General features: G+C 42.3%; 1 protein-coding gene across 3 annotated transcripts in view; it reads right to left on the bottom strand.

Annotated features, from left to right (window-relative positions):
• Nucleotides 1–1936: 1936 nt before the first annotated feature.
• Nucleotides 1937–17722, bottom strand: part of TMTC4 (transmembrane O-mannosyltransferase targeting cadherins 4) — a 57941-nt gene continuing 42155 nt past the window's right edge. For 2 of the 3 annotated variants that reach the window (XM_073212397.1, XM_037024890.2), the window contains exons 12-18: nucleotides 16768–16847; nucleotides 16482–16589; nucleotides 16232–16373; nucleotides 10007–10121; nucleotides 8886–8998; nucleotides 3726–3795; nucleotides 1937–2551 (exon numbers count right to left, since the gene is read on the bottom strand). In XM_073212397.1, the coding sequence (XP_073068498.1) occupies nucleotides 2403–2551; nucleotides 3726–3795; nucleotides 8886–8998; nucleotides 10007–10121; nucleotides 16232–16373; nucleotides 16482–16589; nucleotides 16768–16847 (777 nt within the window). In that variant the 3' untranslated portion in view covers nucleotides 1937–2402. The remainder of the gene's footprint in view (nucleotides 2552–3725; nucleotides 3796–8885; nucleotides 8999–10006; nucleotides 10122–16231; nucleotides 16374–16481; nucleotides 16590–16767; nucleotides 16848–17722) is intronic. The other variant, XM_037024889.2, reaches the window with a different exon arrangement.

The raw sequence follows: 17722 nt of genomic DNA, 5'->3' as shown, positions 1-17722 counted from the left end.
CTATGACATCACAGTGGGAGATCCAGGATCCAAATTGATGTTTTCTTACCTCAAAGTCTGAGCTGATGGATATGAATATGGACATAGATGCCCAATGCTTTGCTGAGGGGCTTGGTTTTCTATTCTGGATGACATTTTTGGTCCATAGTTGAAATAAAATGTAAAGACCATGCTTAAGGAATATGATCGAATCAGAACCCCAAAGAACCCCGTGTAGGCATAATAGCCAATGTCTCCAGGATGACATTTTTAAGAAGTAAATGTAATACTGCACCTAAACAGGGAGTAAACCTAGCAAACAAACAAAATACAACCCCAACCCGCTCAGGGGTTTCAGGACGCTGTCAGGAGGTGAAGGGTGATGACCCACTCTCACATTTCTTAAACTGGTAACTGCCCTCATGTTCGGTTTGACACCCCCTGCCCTACCCACTACTGTGGTAAGAAATAAAAACATTAAAATAAGACAGATACCAAATAAGGGGGGACTGGGACAGCCTTCCACATCCACCTTGTCGGGAAAGAAACCCAAGAGATAATGAGTGGCTGCCTCAAGAAGGACGAGGAAGGCAGAGCAGCAGCATGGCGTGCCTCCAAGATCTGCAGAGAGACCTCCCCAAGTATCCCCAAGTTAATGACTGTTTTCTCTGGAAAGAAGACAGCTGCAATGGAAACCCTGAGACGGAAGCAGTGAAAGCTTAGGGATTCCTTCTGTAGGCAGGGGTCCCAGATTTGCATGTCTTGATTTGACACTGAAGTTTTAGTATCAGTAGAATAAAAAACAAATCGTAAAGGGGCTTTTACAAGAAATGGTTTTTCTTTACTCTTAAAAGACAAGTACCATTCTAAAGAAATTTGCTCAAAAAAAAAGAAAAGCACACAGTGCATCTGCCAAGTTACACACTGTGGGAACATAAATGAGAAGACAGCTCCTGCCCCTAAGAGATCTGTAAATTATTACTGTTATTTTGAGACTATTTGGGACATATTTGAAATACAGCACTTTCTTTTCTGATGTATGTCAACTAACAGCCCTTTCTCTTCTGATGTACTTCAACCATCCTATGGTACAATTACTGATTTACAACTCTGTGTAGATCTGCCCTCAAAATAGTGAGTGTAGAGAATCAAATTTATCTCAATGTGATATCTACTCATCCCATTCTCTAAACCTGCATAATTCTACAGTACAATTCTTTTAAATGGTCCCTAAAACCAAACAGAAGCCACATACTAGAAAGACTGAATTGGTCACTTTGATTTCAGTTTAAGGGAAAGGAAGACACAAAGTTCACTCACTTGAAAATCATCCATTAAGAAGGTGATACAGCATTTTTATGCCAGTTTATGTGATAATTTTACTGCATAAGAACAGAGATTGCATAAATCATTAACTACATATATAGAAGAATGAAACAAACATGATTATTCTGCTCAAAAAAAAAATCCAATTAAAAAAAAACCACAAGCTCTCCAATGTGGCTCCATTTGAGGGAAATTTGACCTCTTGCATTTTCCAGATATAGTAAGTGATTGTAGTTTTGTTAAGCCAAATGGAAAACTGCTTGATAGTCAAAGACATAAAAAAACAATGTACATTGATATGTAGCCCTCTTAATACTAATATAACAAATACAAAGACATCAGGCTGCCTGCTTTTGCCTAAAGCATGGCTTGAATTTTCTATTAATAGTGATGGTTTATGTGCAATACTATATAATTTGCTATGTTATGAAACTGCACAAGTTGGAGAATCCAAGAAATATTGCAGCAGTGAATTTCTTCCTATGGGGGGGAAATAAATAAATATACTGATGTTAAAATTTCCATTCCTTACCCCATTATTTGCCCTGTTCAAAATGTAAATGTACAAATAAATATATTTCCTGATAGATGAAGTTTCACAGGATATTGTTTAAAAAAAGAAGACAAAACCAAAAATCTTACTTTTTACTCTTTCTTGTCATTAAATAAAAATTCTAATATACAGACACATTCAACATTTATATAAATTGTAGGAGTCAGTTTGTCTTTGCGGTTCACAACTGACATTTAATAGCGCTAGTCTTTACACAACACCTCTCACATCCCAAATGCACGTCTAATCTGTGGCAAGTCGCTCTGTATCATCTTTTTCTCTTCTTCTTCTTAATTAAAAAAGAGTTCATTGTGGGGATTTAGAATGCACATGTGAGTTGTCTGAAAAAATACAATTTCAATGCAAAAACCACATCAAGCATTCAAGACTGTGTTGCTGGTGCTATAATCTTTTTGCATGTCTTTGTTTTCATAGAAAAAGAGTGGAATCAAATAAACATTAAGACTTTTAAATGGTTAAACATAACCACATGATACTAGGATATGACTCATGCACACAGACTCAAAAAATGAAGGAAAAAGGATCAAACATCTTTCTTCTGCATTTGTTCTAACTTTCTTCTTAGAAGACCATAGTTCTCCTTGGTCCCCGATGCAGTGGGGTCGAGCTGCAGGGAGATCTCATAGTGTTTTTTGGCCAAGTCTAGATGTCCCCAGCGATGATAAAGCACAGCTGTAATAGCAAGAGATGAATCTCATTGGAAATGTTTCTGAATAACTTGCAGTATTCCCAGCATTTGTACAAAGAAACAGTATAGAATCTCTGCAGTTTTCAAAAAATTGTTTAAAATAATATCGTTTGTACTGCAAACTGTTTACTGTAACCACACTCCCTGGTGATTGTTAACGACCTCCAGTTATTCCTGGAGTTCTTCGTATCACTGGGCATGATCCACCTTCCTACAGCGATGCTGTTGCATAAAGAAGTAAAGGGAAGGCTGCATTAAGTTTCCCAGTGCTGCCAGGAAATATCCAGGAAGGCAGGGTAGCCCTGGGCTCCCGCACTGCTTAGAGCCCTGACTTCGGCAGAAGTGCAGCGTTGACTTTAAATAAAGATTCCTCTGCACCTCTTGGCAAAATAATACCTTATTTTTTACTACCTGGAAAGAAGGGCTCTAACATCAAGCTCTGACCATGAAATGATAGTTAAAGTAAATCTGACTATTAGAATGGTAAAGCCTCTGATTTGTATGGTGATTTTGTAAGTAAAACTAACTTTCTACATGGGCTTAAGAGCAACTACTAATGCTTCATGACTTTCATGATAAGAAGCTATGGAGTCTATAGGGAACAGATTTGGTGAAAAATTCACATGACTGAGCATTTTAAACATCAACATGCTATGCTCTACAAGTCTTAATTATTGAGACCTAAAATTGGAAGCAAAGAATTCTAGGGGATAAATAATTGTAAATGCATTTTTAGCCACGGCATAAGAGAGCACAAGAACACAGAGGAGCCAGGTTGTAACAGAAGATGCACTACGGAAGCAGGGAAAGGTACTGAAATGAGACTGCAAACTTCCAAAGGACCTCATTTAACATCCTAGGATCCTTCATACAAAGAAAGAAAATCTGAGTTTATCATAAGGGGGCGACACATTGAGTGGGGAATTCTGGGGGTTGTTTTGGTAATACAATTAAGAGTTAGAAACAGCACTATCATTAAGCTGCCTCGTCAATGTAATGATTTCTTTAAAAAACCCACATTTTAGGACCAGATTACAGAGGCCAATACAAGCTAGATTTGAAAAAACTACTCTCCCGACATTGACTTTGCAGAAATGTACCCATTTCATTAAAATTACATAGGATTTCAATACAACTCCAACTGAAGAGTTTCCTTACCCAGATTGCCATGGTAACTGGCAGCATTTGGACGAGCTTTAATGGCTTTGAGGAATAAAGCTTCGGATTCCTAAGGAATGAAATACGTAATGAATAAGGTACTGCACACGATGCCAAGGTGACATGCAGTCACTGCTGCTTATGGTCTTCAAATGTTCCATCCGCATTTCCTACGACAGCGTCCTTTTCCCAGAAATACTGAAAAGCCCAGCAGGGCCACACCCTCCCAAGGAGCGCTGAAGGGGATAGGGGCAGCGTGTGACAGGGCAAAGGTGACAGGCACGGGCAGGGGGTGAGGGGCAGTGGAAAGCAATGGGAGAAAGTGGGCAGCTGCAGAGAGAGGGCGAATATGCTCACGAGCTCTGCCACCTGCCTCCCTGAAGCAGGTGGAATTCTGCAACTTCAAGCAACAGGGCACAGCGGAGCGTCAAAAGATCAGGAAAGGGTCAGGCTATTGAGGACATCCAGGAAATGGTCATTTTCAGTCAGCATCAGAAACTAATTTCCAGGATTCCCTAAGATAGGGTTGGGGCCTAGTTAACCTCCCCCAAGAACTCACAATCCCCTCGGCAACCCAGAAGCAGCCCCTTCCGCTGGAAAAAATGAGGAAGGAGAGTGAGGGGACGAGAGCCACCTGTCCTCTCAGCTGCTGCAGTACTGTACATGACTGTGGCCAAAGACGCCCGATGCGCATGAACTGGCTCTTGTGTGGCCTCGCATTTCCCCCAGATAGTACTCACTTCCGGCTGGGTCACTAAGCATGGCCAAGTGTTTTCTTACCTTATTGTTATGGGCCCATGGCTGCCTGGCTGATCCCTTTCTATCAGGATGCTGAGAAATAAAGACCTCTGACTGTTCTCACTGACATGCAGCCATTCACACCATCCACATCCGTGTTCCTCAAGGGCCAAGCACTCTTTAATGGGCATCACGTGCTCAGCTTAAACAACTGAAGTTAGTGGCTTGGGGACAGGTTTGCTCCTTCTGTCTGTGCCCTATGGGAGTTTTTCCAGGTGCGTTTTCACACCGAGTATCATGCATTTTATAAAGTATAGGAAGACCCGTTTCCTTGCCCTATCATGGCCTGTGGTACTCTGAGAAACAGGCTGGGCATTTGGGCAAGTCTTTCTGAAACCACACCCTTTTAGATAAAGCTGGTAGAGAAATAATTGCATTTTAGAAATGTTACTGGAGAGGGACCAACTAAAGATGGGGATAACACACATGATTTCAGCAAATTCCCTGTTTTTGATGATTTTCAAACATTTCCGTTCAACCTAAAATTGGAGAAATAGGAAGGCCAGGGAATCTGAATCTACTTTAAACTGCTCCTCTCCATGCAAATGAAGCAGTGTTGGCTAGAGACATGTGATTTACAGAAAAGAGCAGGGTAGGAAGGAGTTCTCTAGAGGGTGCAAGGTTCACTTCATGATTCATTTAATTTCTCAAAGGCTCAGGAGTGTGGGCACCACGCAGGATGACATGGGGTCAGTCAGGTCTGGAGGACGTGGTGGTGTTCAGGCTGTGTGTGCAGGGGGCTGCTGTCCCTGCCAAGGCAGGGCGTGAACCCTGGGTGCGGGGAGGGCACTAGAAGGCACATGGGAGGGAATGGGGTCGAGGATGAACCAGGCAATGGGGTGGAAAAAAGGAGATGTTTTCCAAGCTTGGAAAACAAGAAATGATGGCATGTTGATAGAAGAAGCATGTCAGGAGGAAAACGAGTTTGTTGGGGAAGCAAGAGGGGGTCAGACACACTGTGTGGTGACAGAGGGGCAGCCCCAAGAGGATGCGTGTGTGTGGCACTTGGGACTGCTCCAGGGCCCTGGAGGCAGGGCTGCCTGTAGGCCTCTCTAGGACAAATGTCTGTAGGTATTCAAAGCCCAGGAAATGCTCTCCTATTAAATCAGGCTTTCTAATGGCCTTGTTCCGGAGAGTAAGAAACTGTTTATAAACAGATCTTCTGTGGAGTTGTAGAAATGCCTAAAGACTAGGTAGTGAGCTGATTTATGATAAGAAAGAAATTCACATTAAAATTGGGGGATTTTTTTGTCAACAGAAAGGGAAAATAATGTTATATTTTGAAGTATAAAGAGAAAATGTACTTGACAGAGGTGTAGGGCAACACGTGGGAGAGAAAGGCCTTGCAGAGAACAGGAGAGGGTCTTCATGTCAGGCGAGAGGTCTGGGCAGGTGGCAGTCGTTTTGGCCACGCTGGCCGGTAGAACTGTGGCATCGCCAGGGCAGCATCCTAGCCGAGTACAGTGAGGACAAGGGACCCCCCTCCTCCCCTGGAGACCACTCCAACTAGGCAAGGTGGTGTGGGTGGTCTGACATGAAGTTGAAACCACGAATCACCCAGGAAGGCAGTCATTCTCTCTTCAATTTGCCCTCCTTTCTTCTGGTGTGGTCCTGACAGAAGTCTCTGCTTGGTGGTGGCCTGTGGGTCACCCCCTCTAATACCTGCCAATCTCCCTCTGAAGCTCAGAGAGGGCAACCCTCAGGCTCAGAGCCTTGGCCAGAAACACTATGTCCCTGAGATTTAGTAAGATTATTGTTTTCAGTGACCTCCTATTTGTAGTAATGATATGTTTCCAACTTTAAATACACTGAACTGTGCTAAAGGTCTAGTTAAAGAAAGATAACAGGTAAATAAGACAAGTCATTCTAGATGTGGAAAAAAAACTAATGCAGGTATGGGATAAATGTGTGGTGCTGCGGAAACCGCTCTATAGATGCAATCTGCTCTTAGACTCCAGGGCCGGCAGAACAGGCGATACAGGAAGAGGAACCTGCATGAAAGGCAACATTTGAAGCACTGAAAAATATTATTCTATATTCTGCTCTGCCACATTAGTGCAAACTGGGAACTAAATGGCAATAAGAAATAAAAATTCGAATAGGTTTTAATGATCCTTAGAGTTTAATTTAATGATCACCAAACTAAAATTACTGTTGTGTTTATATATACATATAAAATAATTTCACAGTTATAAATTACATTGCTGTACATGTTTGCATATTGCCATCTCCATTTTCCAGCTGGATACGCTGAGCTAGGAGTGGTGAGTGACTGCTACTGTAGGTCAAAGGGCTGCTCGGATGACGAGGTGCCCCTCATCACACAGACACCATGAGAACCCTCGCTCCACACATCAAAGTCTCCAAAGGGATTCTGGAAGCCTGAATGCTTTAGAGCCAATGGTGGGATGCATCCAGCCACTTTAGAGCTACTAGCTGGGCACTTGGTAAAATGCCCACGAGAACGCTGGACACATGCAGATATCCAAAATGGGTCTCAGGACTCTGACCTCAAGAAGCCTCCAGGCTCACTAAAGAGATTCACTGAAAGGTAATAATAATATAAAACAGCAATGCTTAGGAGGAAGTCGGCTATGGATAGGAGACACCTGTCCTAGAGGGGATGATGGCCGGCCTGGAGAGTCAGCTCACCCTACCCCTGCAAGTCACCACCACAGTGCCACCTCTCCAGAGCACCCCACCCAGGGCTTTGCAAGGACAGGCTGTGAGAAGCAGACCAATAGTAACAGGCACCATTGCATTACAAGAGAAAAATCTACAGAGTTTTTAAAATTCAAAATCCTGAGTTAAAAAAGAAAAAAATATATATATCTATATTCAGCAAGTACTTGGTGGATGACAGCATGGTTTGGGGAATAACATCATGTCCCTCCTGAAGAGCTCATAGGAGATTGCTTATTTTGGAGTTCATTTTCTCTTCCCTTATCTTAGGCTCAGAGCCCCGGCCTAGACAAGTAGGATGCAAAATGTGTGGAGCACGGGCAACCCGCTTCTCTATTCTGCTCTACAGGGTATTCTCTACTTTATCTGGAAAAAAAAGAACAATGTGAACTAGAAGCCAAATAAACCCCGGGTTCTGTCACTTTAGTATAATTCCAGATATGCTGTGGGATGGTAGAAAAATCAATGCAATGATTATAAATGAGCCACTTTTTGAAGACAACTCACTGTAGCTTCTCACTGGACACACACGGCCCACCTCAGGTTGGGCAGGTCCTCAGAAGGGAAATCCACACTCCTCACCGCCTTTCCCTGCACTACACAAGGAGACCTATAAAAAATAACACTAACTCCCTAGAAAAGTCACCTCTGGAGCAAAATCTAGAAATGTTAACATGTATACTGAAGCTATTAAACTTCCTGGTATTCAAAAATGAGAAGAGCACACACAAAATACCTCACTGTTGTTAGAGAAAATTATACTGATAATGGTATCTAATGAACAGAACAGAAAAGATAAATAACACGAGACAAATAGGAGTTCATCACTAACTTTAGGCCTCGTGATCCAAGGCAGACACGGATGCTGATACTGCCAGAAAATATTTGTCACTAAAGGACTAAGTCACGGATGTGTTTCTTGTACATCTATGTCAGAAACCCAGGATGCTGTGAAAAATGCATATTCCTGACCTTACCCAGCTGAGGGAGACAGCATCTCTGGCGGGGAGCAATCTGGGCACCTGTATTCTAACACTCCTTCGCTGATTCTGATATTCAAAATCACGGTCTGAGGTCACTGGTACGAGAAGCACAGAGTCCCTTTCAACGGACAGGGAGCTATGCACCTTCTGACTCACAGTCTAGTCCTGGCCCACCCTGGGAGCCCACGTAGCACCTGGACTGGATACCCTGTGGTTTCCGTCGGTCAGACACCTCTAGGGCTTGGAAGATGACTTATAACCCAACTCCAGATGAGGGAATACCTGGAAGCAGCAAGAACTAGTCCTGCATTTTCCACAGGCCGTTATCTTTCCTGTGCAGGAGACAGACCCACAAATAACCCAGAGCCCTGCCCACAGGCAAAGGACGGACTGAACAGCTTCGCACCAGGGCCTGGGGATCTCGGCTGGCGCGAGCTGTGACTGTCCCTTTGGGCGTCTCCTCCCCTCTCCAGGTTGGAACACTGGTGGTGAATTCTGATAAGGAAGGATTTGGAGTTCGGCCCCACAAATCCACCTTTTGGGCAACTTCTCCAAGAAGCAAGCTGACCACCCAGCGCTGCTGCCCGGGTCCCAGTGTTTTGGCTGCTTCCGAATTTAACTGGGCAGAAGTGACATTTACAGCTCCTGACAGGTGCTGGCATTGACTGCAAGAAATCAAGGCCTGCAGTTTACACACCTTGTATTTCTGGGACTTGCCCAGCACGTTTGCCAAGGAGAACATCAGCGAGTGGTCATCAGGTATTGATTCCAGTGCCTCTCTTCCAACTGCTTCAGCCTGGGCCAGATTGCCTGTGAGTAAAAAATGGAAAAACAGAAAATAGTTTAAAGTGTACTAGTATTTTAGTCTCTCTAGTTAATAGGGCTTATGTTTACTGTACACAATGATTATGAATAAATGACTTAAGAAAATCTGTGTAGAATGTGTCACACACACACACACACACGATCCTGCCAGTTGCAAAGCCACTATAGTCTAACACAATACTGATATAATATACAAGCAACTCTTGATTAAATTTTGTAAAAGCACATAAAACCTAGTTTTAATTTTTCCCCAGATCCCAGTTATACCTAAGTCGGAGAAAACAAGTCTGCAGAAGCAGAGTATCCACAGTAACATTTTAATGACAGAATGTTTATCCTGTTGACATACACATTCTATACTTTCATTAGAAACGTGTTTATCTCTTCTCTACACTGCTTACGTGGCGTACCAGCTTTAAATTCTGCCGAGTTAAAATGATCATTTCTTACAGGACTCTTGGCTTTTTAAAAGTAGGGGAGCAGAGTAACACCTATTTGGCTGAGCCTGCTACAGACTGAAAAACAGGCCATGAAGCTGCTAGCATTACCTCTAAAATAGCAATCTATAGCTTGAATGTAGGTGTGAGGGCAGCTCCTGTAAGCACAGCCGTGACCTTTAGAGCTCTAGGACCTAGCATTTCATAAGCCCAGAACCATTCTTGCTCCTCTCTGGGTACCGCGAGCATCCCAGATCATGGGCATTGCTGGATAACAGGCCCCAGAAGAAATGAGGTATTAGCATACATCTTCCCCCATAACTCAAACTAATCTAACTGAAATGTCATTTTCCCCAAACACGCACATTCCAAAATGTCAAAGGAAGCTGTTTTCTAGAATAGACATTTTTGTCATGTAAAATGTCCACCCCCATATAAAGTTTTGTAAACTTTAACACTTGGGAAAAAAAGCATAGCCATCTCTATTTCCTAATTACTCAATGGCACTGTGGCACGGAGCAGTCTCCTCTGACTCCCCTCATTCACCTGTCTGTACCTGTATTGTCGAGGAGTATGATCATGTTGTTCCAAGCCAGACTGTGCTCTGGTTTCAGCACAGTCGCATTTCTCCATGCATTCAACGCATCCACATGACGATTTAGATCTGCGTACTGAGAATAAAGCATGGGCCCCAAAAATCAATATTCTGATCTTTTTACTTTCTCTAAGGAAACCAAACAAAGCCTAACTCCCATTACTAAAACATTACTATAAAAAAGCCTGACTTGTATTACTGAGCTTCTAATTTTTCATATTAACTCACGGAATCCTCAGTCTCAATGAAGCAGAGAACTACCCCCATTTTACAGATGAACCAACTGAGGCAGAGAAAAGTTAGGTAAGTTGCCATAAGTTACAGGTCTAGAAATGGTAGAGCACAGATCAGAACCAGGTAATCGAGTTCCCCAGATACAAGCTCTTAAGTAAAACCTATCATTTAGTGACTCCAGGTGTCAAATCATATGTCAGACTACTAATGAAAGGTGAGCAAAAAACCTAATCATTGGTCTTTTTTAGAAAAATTTCACACAGTCCGTCTTTGAAAATGTGTTATTTATTTACTTAAGATATCATTGATATACAATCTTATGAAGGTTTCACATGAGCAACATTGTGGTTACTACATTCACCCATATTATCAAGTCCTTCCCGTACCCCATTGTGTCCATCAGTGTAGTAAGATGCTACAGAGTCATTACTTGTCTTCTCCATGCTATACTGCCTTTCCCATGACCCCCCTACATTATGTGTGCTAATCATAATACCTCTTAATCCCCTTCTCCCTCCTTCCCAACCCCTCCCTTTGGTAACCGCTAGTCCCCTCTTGGAGTCTGTGAGTCTGCTGCTGTTTTGCTCCTTCAGTTTTGCTTTGTTGCTATGCTCCACACATGAGTAGAATTACTGGTTACTTGTCTTTCTCTGCCTGCCTTATTGCACTGAGCATAATACCCTCTAGCTCCATCCATGTTATTGCAAATAGTAGGATTTGTTTTCTTCTTATGGCTGAATAATATTTCATTGTGTGTATGTACTACATCTGAAAAGGTGTTATTTAAAAGGGTAAAGTATTTAATATGATGAAAAGCTGCCTGTGTCAAATTCACCCTGTGAAGAATGGTCTCCTAGCCTCTTCCTACCGACATACAAGCTTACTATAAAACGGTAAGTGTGCCTTTTATACTCAGTAAGCTCTTTGGAAAAGTCCTATGCAGTAATGTAAAAGCCCTCGGAGTTCGGAGCCTGTCTACCTCCTTTTGGAAGGAATTACCTGTTGCTTTGTTTTGAGAGGGCATGTTAACACCAGTGATGGAATACAAAATGGCTGGTTCTCAATCTGCAGTTAATAAAAGCATGTCGAGGGAGAAAGTGATGAATTTTTTAGTAGGTGACCCCCTTGCCTTCTTTAACTTGGTTCAAATGCACATCTCATCTGAATGAACTTGGTTTCTTTAACTTGGCAAAAAGTACAAATGGTAACAATGTATCAGTTTAAGGCTATTGACTTACTTACTGTTAAGTCTACATTTCACTAGACAACAGAAACATTTTGACTTGCCCTGTGACCCACAGAGCAAACAGGGGGCATGTTATATAAGAAAAAGAAAGGCTTAATGAATTAAGAAACTTATGAATATCCATTTGCTAAAGATGTCAGAATTTCCCATGAGACTCAGAAACTTAAGTTACAGTATTTTATCCCTTAAATAAGAAAGTGACACGAAAAGCTCAAAAATCTTAAAATAATGTAGGCTGCTCAATTATAGCAACACTTAATTATCTATGTTTGATATTTCATTGATTTATCAATTCTCTCTAGCAAGTGACATGCATTTGAGTCACTTGAACAAAATCTGTGGAGACATTCTTTCTAACGCTCCCAGGAAAACCAAAGTAACTTCATTTAAACAACAACTAAATTCTTCATATACTTTATTATTTATTACCATTATTATTATTACCATTTATTGAAAAATAACAATAGAATGAATCAGGTAAAATTTATTTTGTCTCGGCCTCTACGTTTCTCATAGCATCTCTACAGTGTGAACAAGCTCTTTAAAGGAAGCAGAGAGAACGGTGAGTTAGCAAGAACTGCCCCTCCAGAAAGCAGACAGGTAATGGGCACGTTATTTACCTCCTAGCCCTACATCCGGCCTTCTCTACTCCGCAAACTACATTTCCCAGGGTTCTTTGCCACTTGGTTCCTGGTTAGGTTCCTGCTGAGTCACAGGTGACCATTGCTGGGTGGGGAGCAGCCCTTCCCTCAACCTCCCACTCTCTCCTTCCACTTGCTGGCAGTGTCTCTGAGGCGGCTGCGTCCCATCCTCCACAGTCCCGGGGCTGGGAGCAGGGGTCCTTCCTTCATGACCTCAGCTCTTGAGGTTATGGTACCACCTGAGATGCTGACCCCTTCTCTGAGCTCTTCAATTCTGATGGTACCACTTCCTGTTTGTTTTCACAACCTATTACAGGGTTTCCCTTTATTCTCCGAATTGATACCACTTTTCCATTTTTGCTTCCAGCCTTCCAATAACCAACCAATTGCCTGTACTGAATCTTCTCTATTTAAAAAACTTAGCATGATTTCTGTTTTCCTGAAAGGATCCTGACTGATACCAATAACGGATGATGAATTGTCTCTAGTACTATCTCCAGGACTATCACTCTAATTCTCCAATATCAATAATATGTCTCAAATACATTTCCTGTATTTGAGGGCTCTTCTCGATTTCCTATTTCACAAGAGAACTGCATTATATTCCCTTCTTATCTGGGCTCAGAAATCAAAACACATTTCTGTCTCCCATTACTAAAGAGTAGCTAAGGAGGATTAAAAAAAAACACACACACCAAACTTCTAAGTTATTAAAAGCTCCTCTCATTTGCCAATGTATAAATGTGTTGGTTGAGCTGTTAAAGATACAGCTCTTAATGCTCTTAAGCTGTCAAGCAGGCAAAAGCTGGGTAACTGAACAACAATGGAGAGCAAAATCTTTAAATAAGCAAGAAGAGTTGGCAGAAGGGAGCACAGGACGATCATTTCACGGCAGCATAATTAGTAAACAATCCATAGAAAGAGCGCTGCAAGGCCTCGGTGTGCTGACTACGTCAGTCAATCTACAGGGAAGTGGGAATGAATTTCAAGGACTGGAGCACATGATAAAATACTGTATTTTATATTCTGTCTTCCCTTCTTCGGATATAACTCTTCCAGAGAGCTTATTTAGCATAAATTCTCATTTTCCGAACCCCAAGGAATTGCAGTGACAGGAAGCTACTAGGGAAGGAAGAAGACCGCCAAGTGTTAGATCCTTGAAGGATAAAAAGCCCAGAAAGCTGTAGGCAGATATATCCACCTTGCAAACAATAACTTAAAAAGCTACCTCCTTTTCTCTTTGAAAAAGAAAGAAGTCACAAGGATATCAAGCAGAATATGTCACCCAAGTGCTAGTGTGACAGGCGTAGTAAATAGAAACACTGACCCTAATGCAAGCATTCAGATAATTCTCAGTTTGCTCCCACCCCCATTCTTACTTCACTAACTTTGCAAGGATCCACCCTACTTTGTGTGTGACTGAATTTTTTTGGTCTCTATTGGTATCATCATGGTGAAGTTTCACTGTCTTACTGCCCCCCCACCCAGAGAGCAATGTAAAAGATCATAACATGCCACCCCAAGAATACCATTTTGGCATAGGGATTATTGCACTGAAGGCAGCTGAGATTCAACAGAGGCAGAAAGCAGCTTTTCTGGAGCTCCCCTCATTGGACTAAAAGCAGAAAAAGAGAAATGACAACTGCCATAAATCCCCTTTCCAGGGGAAGTTTTATGGCCACACAGAAGAAGGACCGACACAAACGAGTCTCACTTCATTATTTTCCTCCGTATGTTTCCTTCTGACAGTATTTGGAAGCCTAAAGCCTCTTCCTTTGTCTTATCACTTCTCTACAAGTTTATTATTCCTTGTTAAGATGCTATATAAGCCCAAGTTCTAACCATTCCTTTGAGTTACTCATCACTGAGTTTCTCCCATATATATGCACAAGGCATGTGGTAATAAACTTTTTCTTTTGCTGATCTGTCTTTGATCAGTGTAATTTGCGGGACCCCAGTCAGAGAACCTAGAAAGGTAGAGGACAAAGGTTTTTCCTCTTCCACAACAGCTTATCACTAGAACGGTCTTAGCTCTCCTCCAATCTCCAGGTTTCACAGAGAAAGCTATTTTAACATCAATGTGTGCAACTAGACCATAAGGCACAGAATTTTAAAATATAAAACAGAAATGCATGCAAGGTCAGTGGCTCTGGAGACAACAGGAATATGTCGCTATCAGTGTTCCTGTTCACACATTTGCTGTTGCCTGGATTCAGTCACACTACTGTCACCTTCCCTCTGTGACCAGGAAAAAATAATTTCTCTTTCCTACACTGAAGTATACTGTATGGTATCATCCTAGGATACATCATAAATCAAACATGTTTTCTATATTTTAATAATAACATGCAAACCACATCACTTTAAAATTTACAACAGAAACAGTACCTGCCCATTTAAAGTGCCTTGTGTGGGTGGGGGACGAAAAACTCCATCATCATTGGCCACATGTTCCTGCCACCTTGTTTCTTCCATTTATAAAATGTGCCTCCACAACTCACAGTCAGGGTACCCAGTCCAAACACAAAGCAGTGCAGGCGAAATGCATGCCCATCAGGGTATAAACCAAAACTGGACTTTTAATAAACTTCAAGCAGTTCGTGTTTTCTAGGCTGCTCTCCTGCTCTGACCTGGTCAGTATGTCTGCTCAGTGCTCAGGCCGATCTGCTTCCCAAATGCAGGGCTAAGAACAGGGTATTGGCAGCACCAGGGACTTTTGTTGGATTGTTTTTATAAATACAGATCCTCTACTGGAGCTTTTCATTCCCTAAACCCAAGATGGAGGGGGATGCCTTGGATGCACAACCAGTTTGGGGAACCTCTGCTTTTGATAACACAAGGACTCCATGAGACCAAGAGGCTTTGGGGTTTTAAAATGAGGCTAAACAGACACCTCTTTAAAATGACTTTGATGCAATCCTACCCATGGGGCCAGGCTGGATACAATCTGGAAAATTATTATGTACACTTCTCTTAAAATCACATCACTAAACATTTTTTCCAGGTTGGCCAAAATGAGCAGAAAGGTTCTCCTTTAACAATTTAATTCAACTAAGTATATTATGAACACATGTATTTATTTTCTTGAAACCAAATTAGAGGGTTAACTGAAAGGAGAATATAATCATTCTTGTTTAAAGAATTTTGCTATTTGTAAATAAGCCTTTTCCCCCCCAGCTTTACTGGGATACAACTGGCATGTAACATATGTAAGTTTAAGGTGTACAACATGATGATGTGATCCATGTATATATTGTGAAATGATCACCACAGTACAGTTAGTTACCATGTCCATCACCCCTCATCATTACCATTTTTTTTTTTTTTGGTGTGTGTGGTTCTTTTTTTTAATTGAGAAAAACCAGAGCTTTAAGTGATTAAGCTCTGCACCCTCAGAGACTTTTCAGAAATGACAGAATCTATTGTGTCATCATGTATCAATATATGTTTTCAGATTTTGAGATTATTGAACTTATTGATTAGCTACTGCTGTTAATATTTGAATAAAGAAATAAACTATTTAAAAAGAAAAAGCAACCCTATCTTTATAAATATTATGTCAACCATTAAAAAAAGAAAGTCACTTAGGAACACATTATTTTCTCTTTCCATTAAATAATGTCAAAGCCCTTTCAGCACGACCTGGAGATGGAGCGAGCTGCCCCGGAGGAAGAAGATGGAAGTTCAGAAATCACATTATGGGGTTTTTAAAAATTCTGTTTTCATTTCTATTCTAAGAACAGAGAAACTGATGTTTATCAGAAAGTGTTCCTTGGAGTATGGTTTTATAAGGGCACAAGGGACTTTAAAAATTATAATTTATTCTTTGCTTAACCTGTTGCCTTTGTGATGGCTTTAACTTGGCTATTTCAAATTAAACTGCTTTTGACTTAGAGCTTAAAAAGTTACATATAAGGAAATCAGAAAGCTGCTTTCATTGGAGATAATGTGACAGAACTGTGTAAGATGTATAATGTGAGAATGGGTACTACAACTGTTGTTTTATCAAAAATAAGGGGGAAAAACAAGCTTTTCTTCTGCAGCCACAGGGCACCTTACACTTACCAAACGCCCGAGGTTGTAGTAACAATCCGGGTATTTCCTTCTGTGTTTGATTGCTGTCCGGTAACTTTGCTCGGCGGCTTCGAACTGTTTCAGGCTATTCTGAACTATGCCTAAATTCATCCATGCAGCAGCAAAGTCTGGCCTGGAGGTGCATTTTTTAAAAAGATAAGTAAGGTAAAGAAAGGCTTAGATCCCAGAATGCAAGAGCTCATCTCTTTGCCACTAACGTAATTATAAAAACCATGCTTACTGAATTTGTACAGCCAAAGACAGCAGCCCTTCCGCTTCCTGTAGCTCATTCCTTTCTTTTAGGATGTTCCCAAGATTATTCATGGCATGGACATACTTGGGATTTAATCTTGAAATGGGGAGACAAACCAAGCCCTTTGTTAATGCTCTGTAGTTTTCACTAAAACTCTCAGGAATTGGCAAAGATATCTTAAATTTAGGGTTTTTAAGGGCACAGGTTTTTAACCATAGAAAGTTTAAACAAGGCACATATATATAAATATAAACCAGATAAGATGTTGCAGTACCTCACAGCTTCCCGGTAATATCTGATGGCGGCTGTCTGATTGCCTTTATCTGCCAGATTTTTGCCAACATTGTAGTGAACCTGAAAATATAGACAAATATCTTTTAAGTCCCCCTCCCAATCCCCCCCAGCTCATTAGGACTGAGATGCCAAGCCCACCTGCATGTGGACAGGAAGGGGCATTTTCAGTAACCACAGCTTTTTGTCCTGTAGTGTTACAAACCTACTTTACATGAATCAGGGTCTCCCTCCCTCATTCCCTGAGGTAATGATTGGCCTTCTGGGCCCCAGGCACTGCTGGCAGCTAGGGACACAGTGGTGGGCAAAGTCATCAGACCCCTGCCTCCTGGACGCCCGGCTGCCAGGTGAATGGCTGCATCAGTAAATGTGTCACCAGAAGGTGCCTGGGTTCTGCAGGATGTTGGGTCCCCAGGGGCGGGTGCTGGGTTTGAGGCGGGGGAGAGCAGTCCTAAGGGCCTTCAGCAGAGATCTGAGGGGGCCACTAGGTCAGGGCTTGTGCTGGAGTAAGGGTCCCAGGTGATGGGCAGGGCCCCTGGGCCGGGAGACTCCTGATAGGTCTGGTTGGGCACCTACAAGGAGCCCAGCAGGGGCCAGGGCCAGGCCGGAAAGCACCCTTGCCCCAGGGGCAGCAGACGGCCGGCACAGGCTCTGTGGACGCAAGAGTTTCTTAGGGCTGCCGAAACAAAGGCCTATGAGCTGGGAGGCTTAGGACCACAGACTTTTACTCTCTGCTAATTCTGGAGGCAAAGATCAAGGGGCAGCAAGGTGGTTTCTGAGGCTCTGAGGGAGAAAATGGTCATGCTTCTCTCCAGTCTTCCGACGGCACCAGCAATCCCAGGCATTCCTCGGCTTACGGCGGGGTTGCTCCAATCTCTGCCTGTCTTCACTTGGCTGGCTTCCTGCTGCGTGTGTCTGCGTCTCTTCTCTTACAGAGA

This window comes from Manis javanica, chromosome 9 (genome assembly GCF_040802235.1).
Source record: "Manis javanica isolate MJ-LG chromosome 9, MJ_LKY, whole genome shotgun sequence".
NCBI lineage: Eukaryota > Metazoa > Chordata > Mammalia > Pholidota > Manidae > Manis > Manis javanica.
The sequence above is the reverse complement of the archived record's forward strand: the minus strand, read 5'-3'. Positions and strand labels throughout refer to the sequence as shown.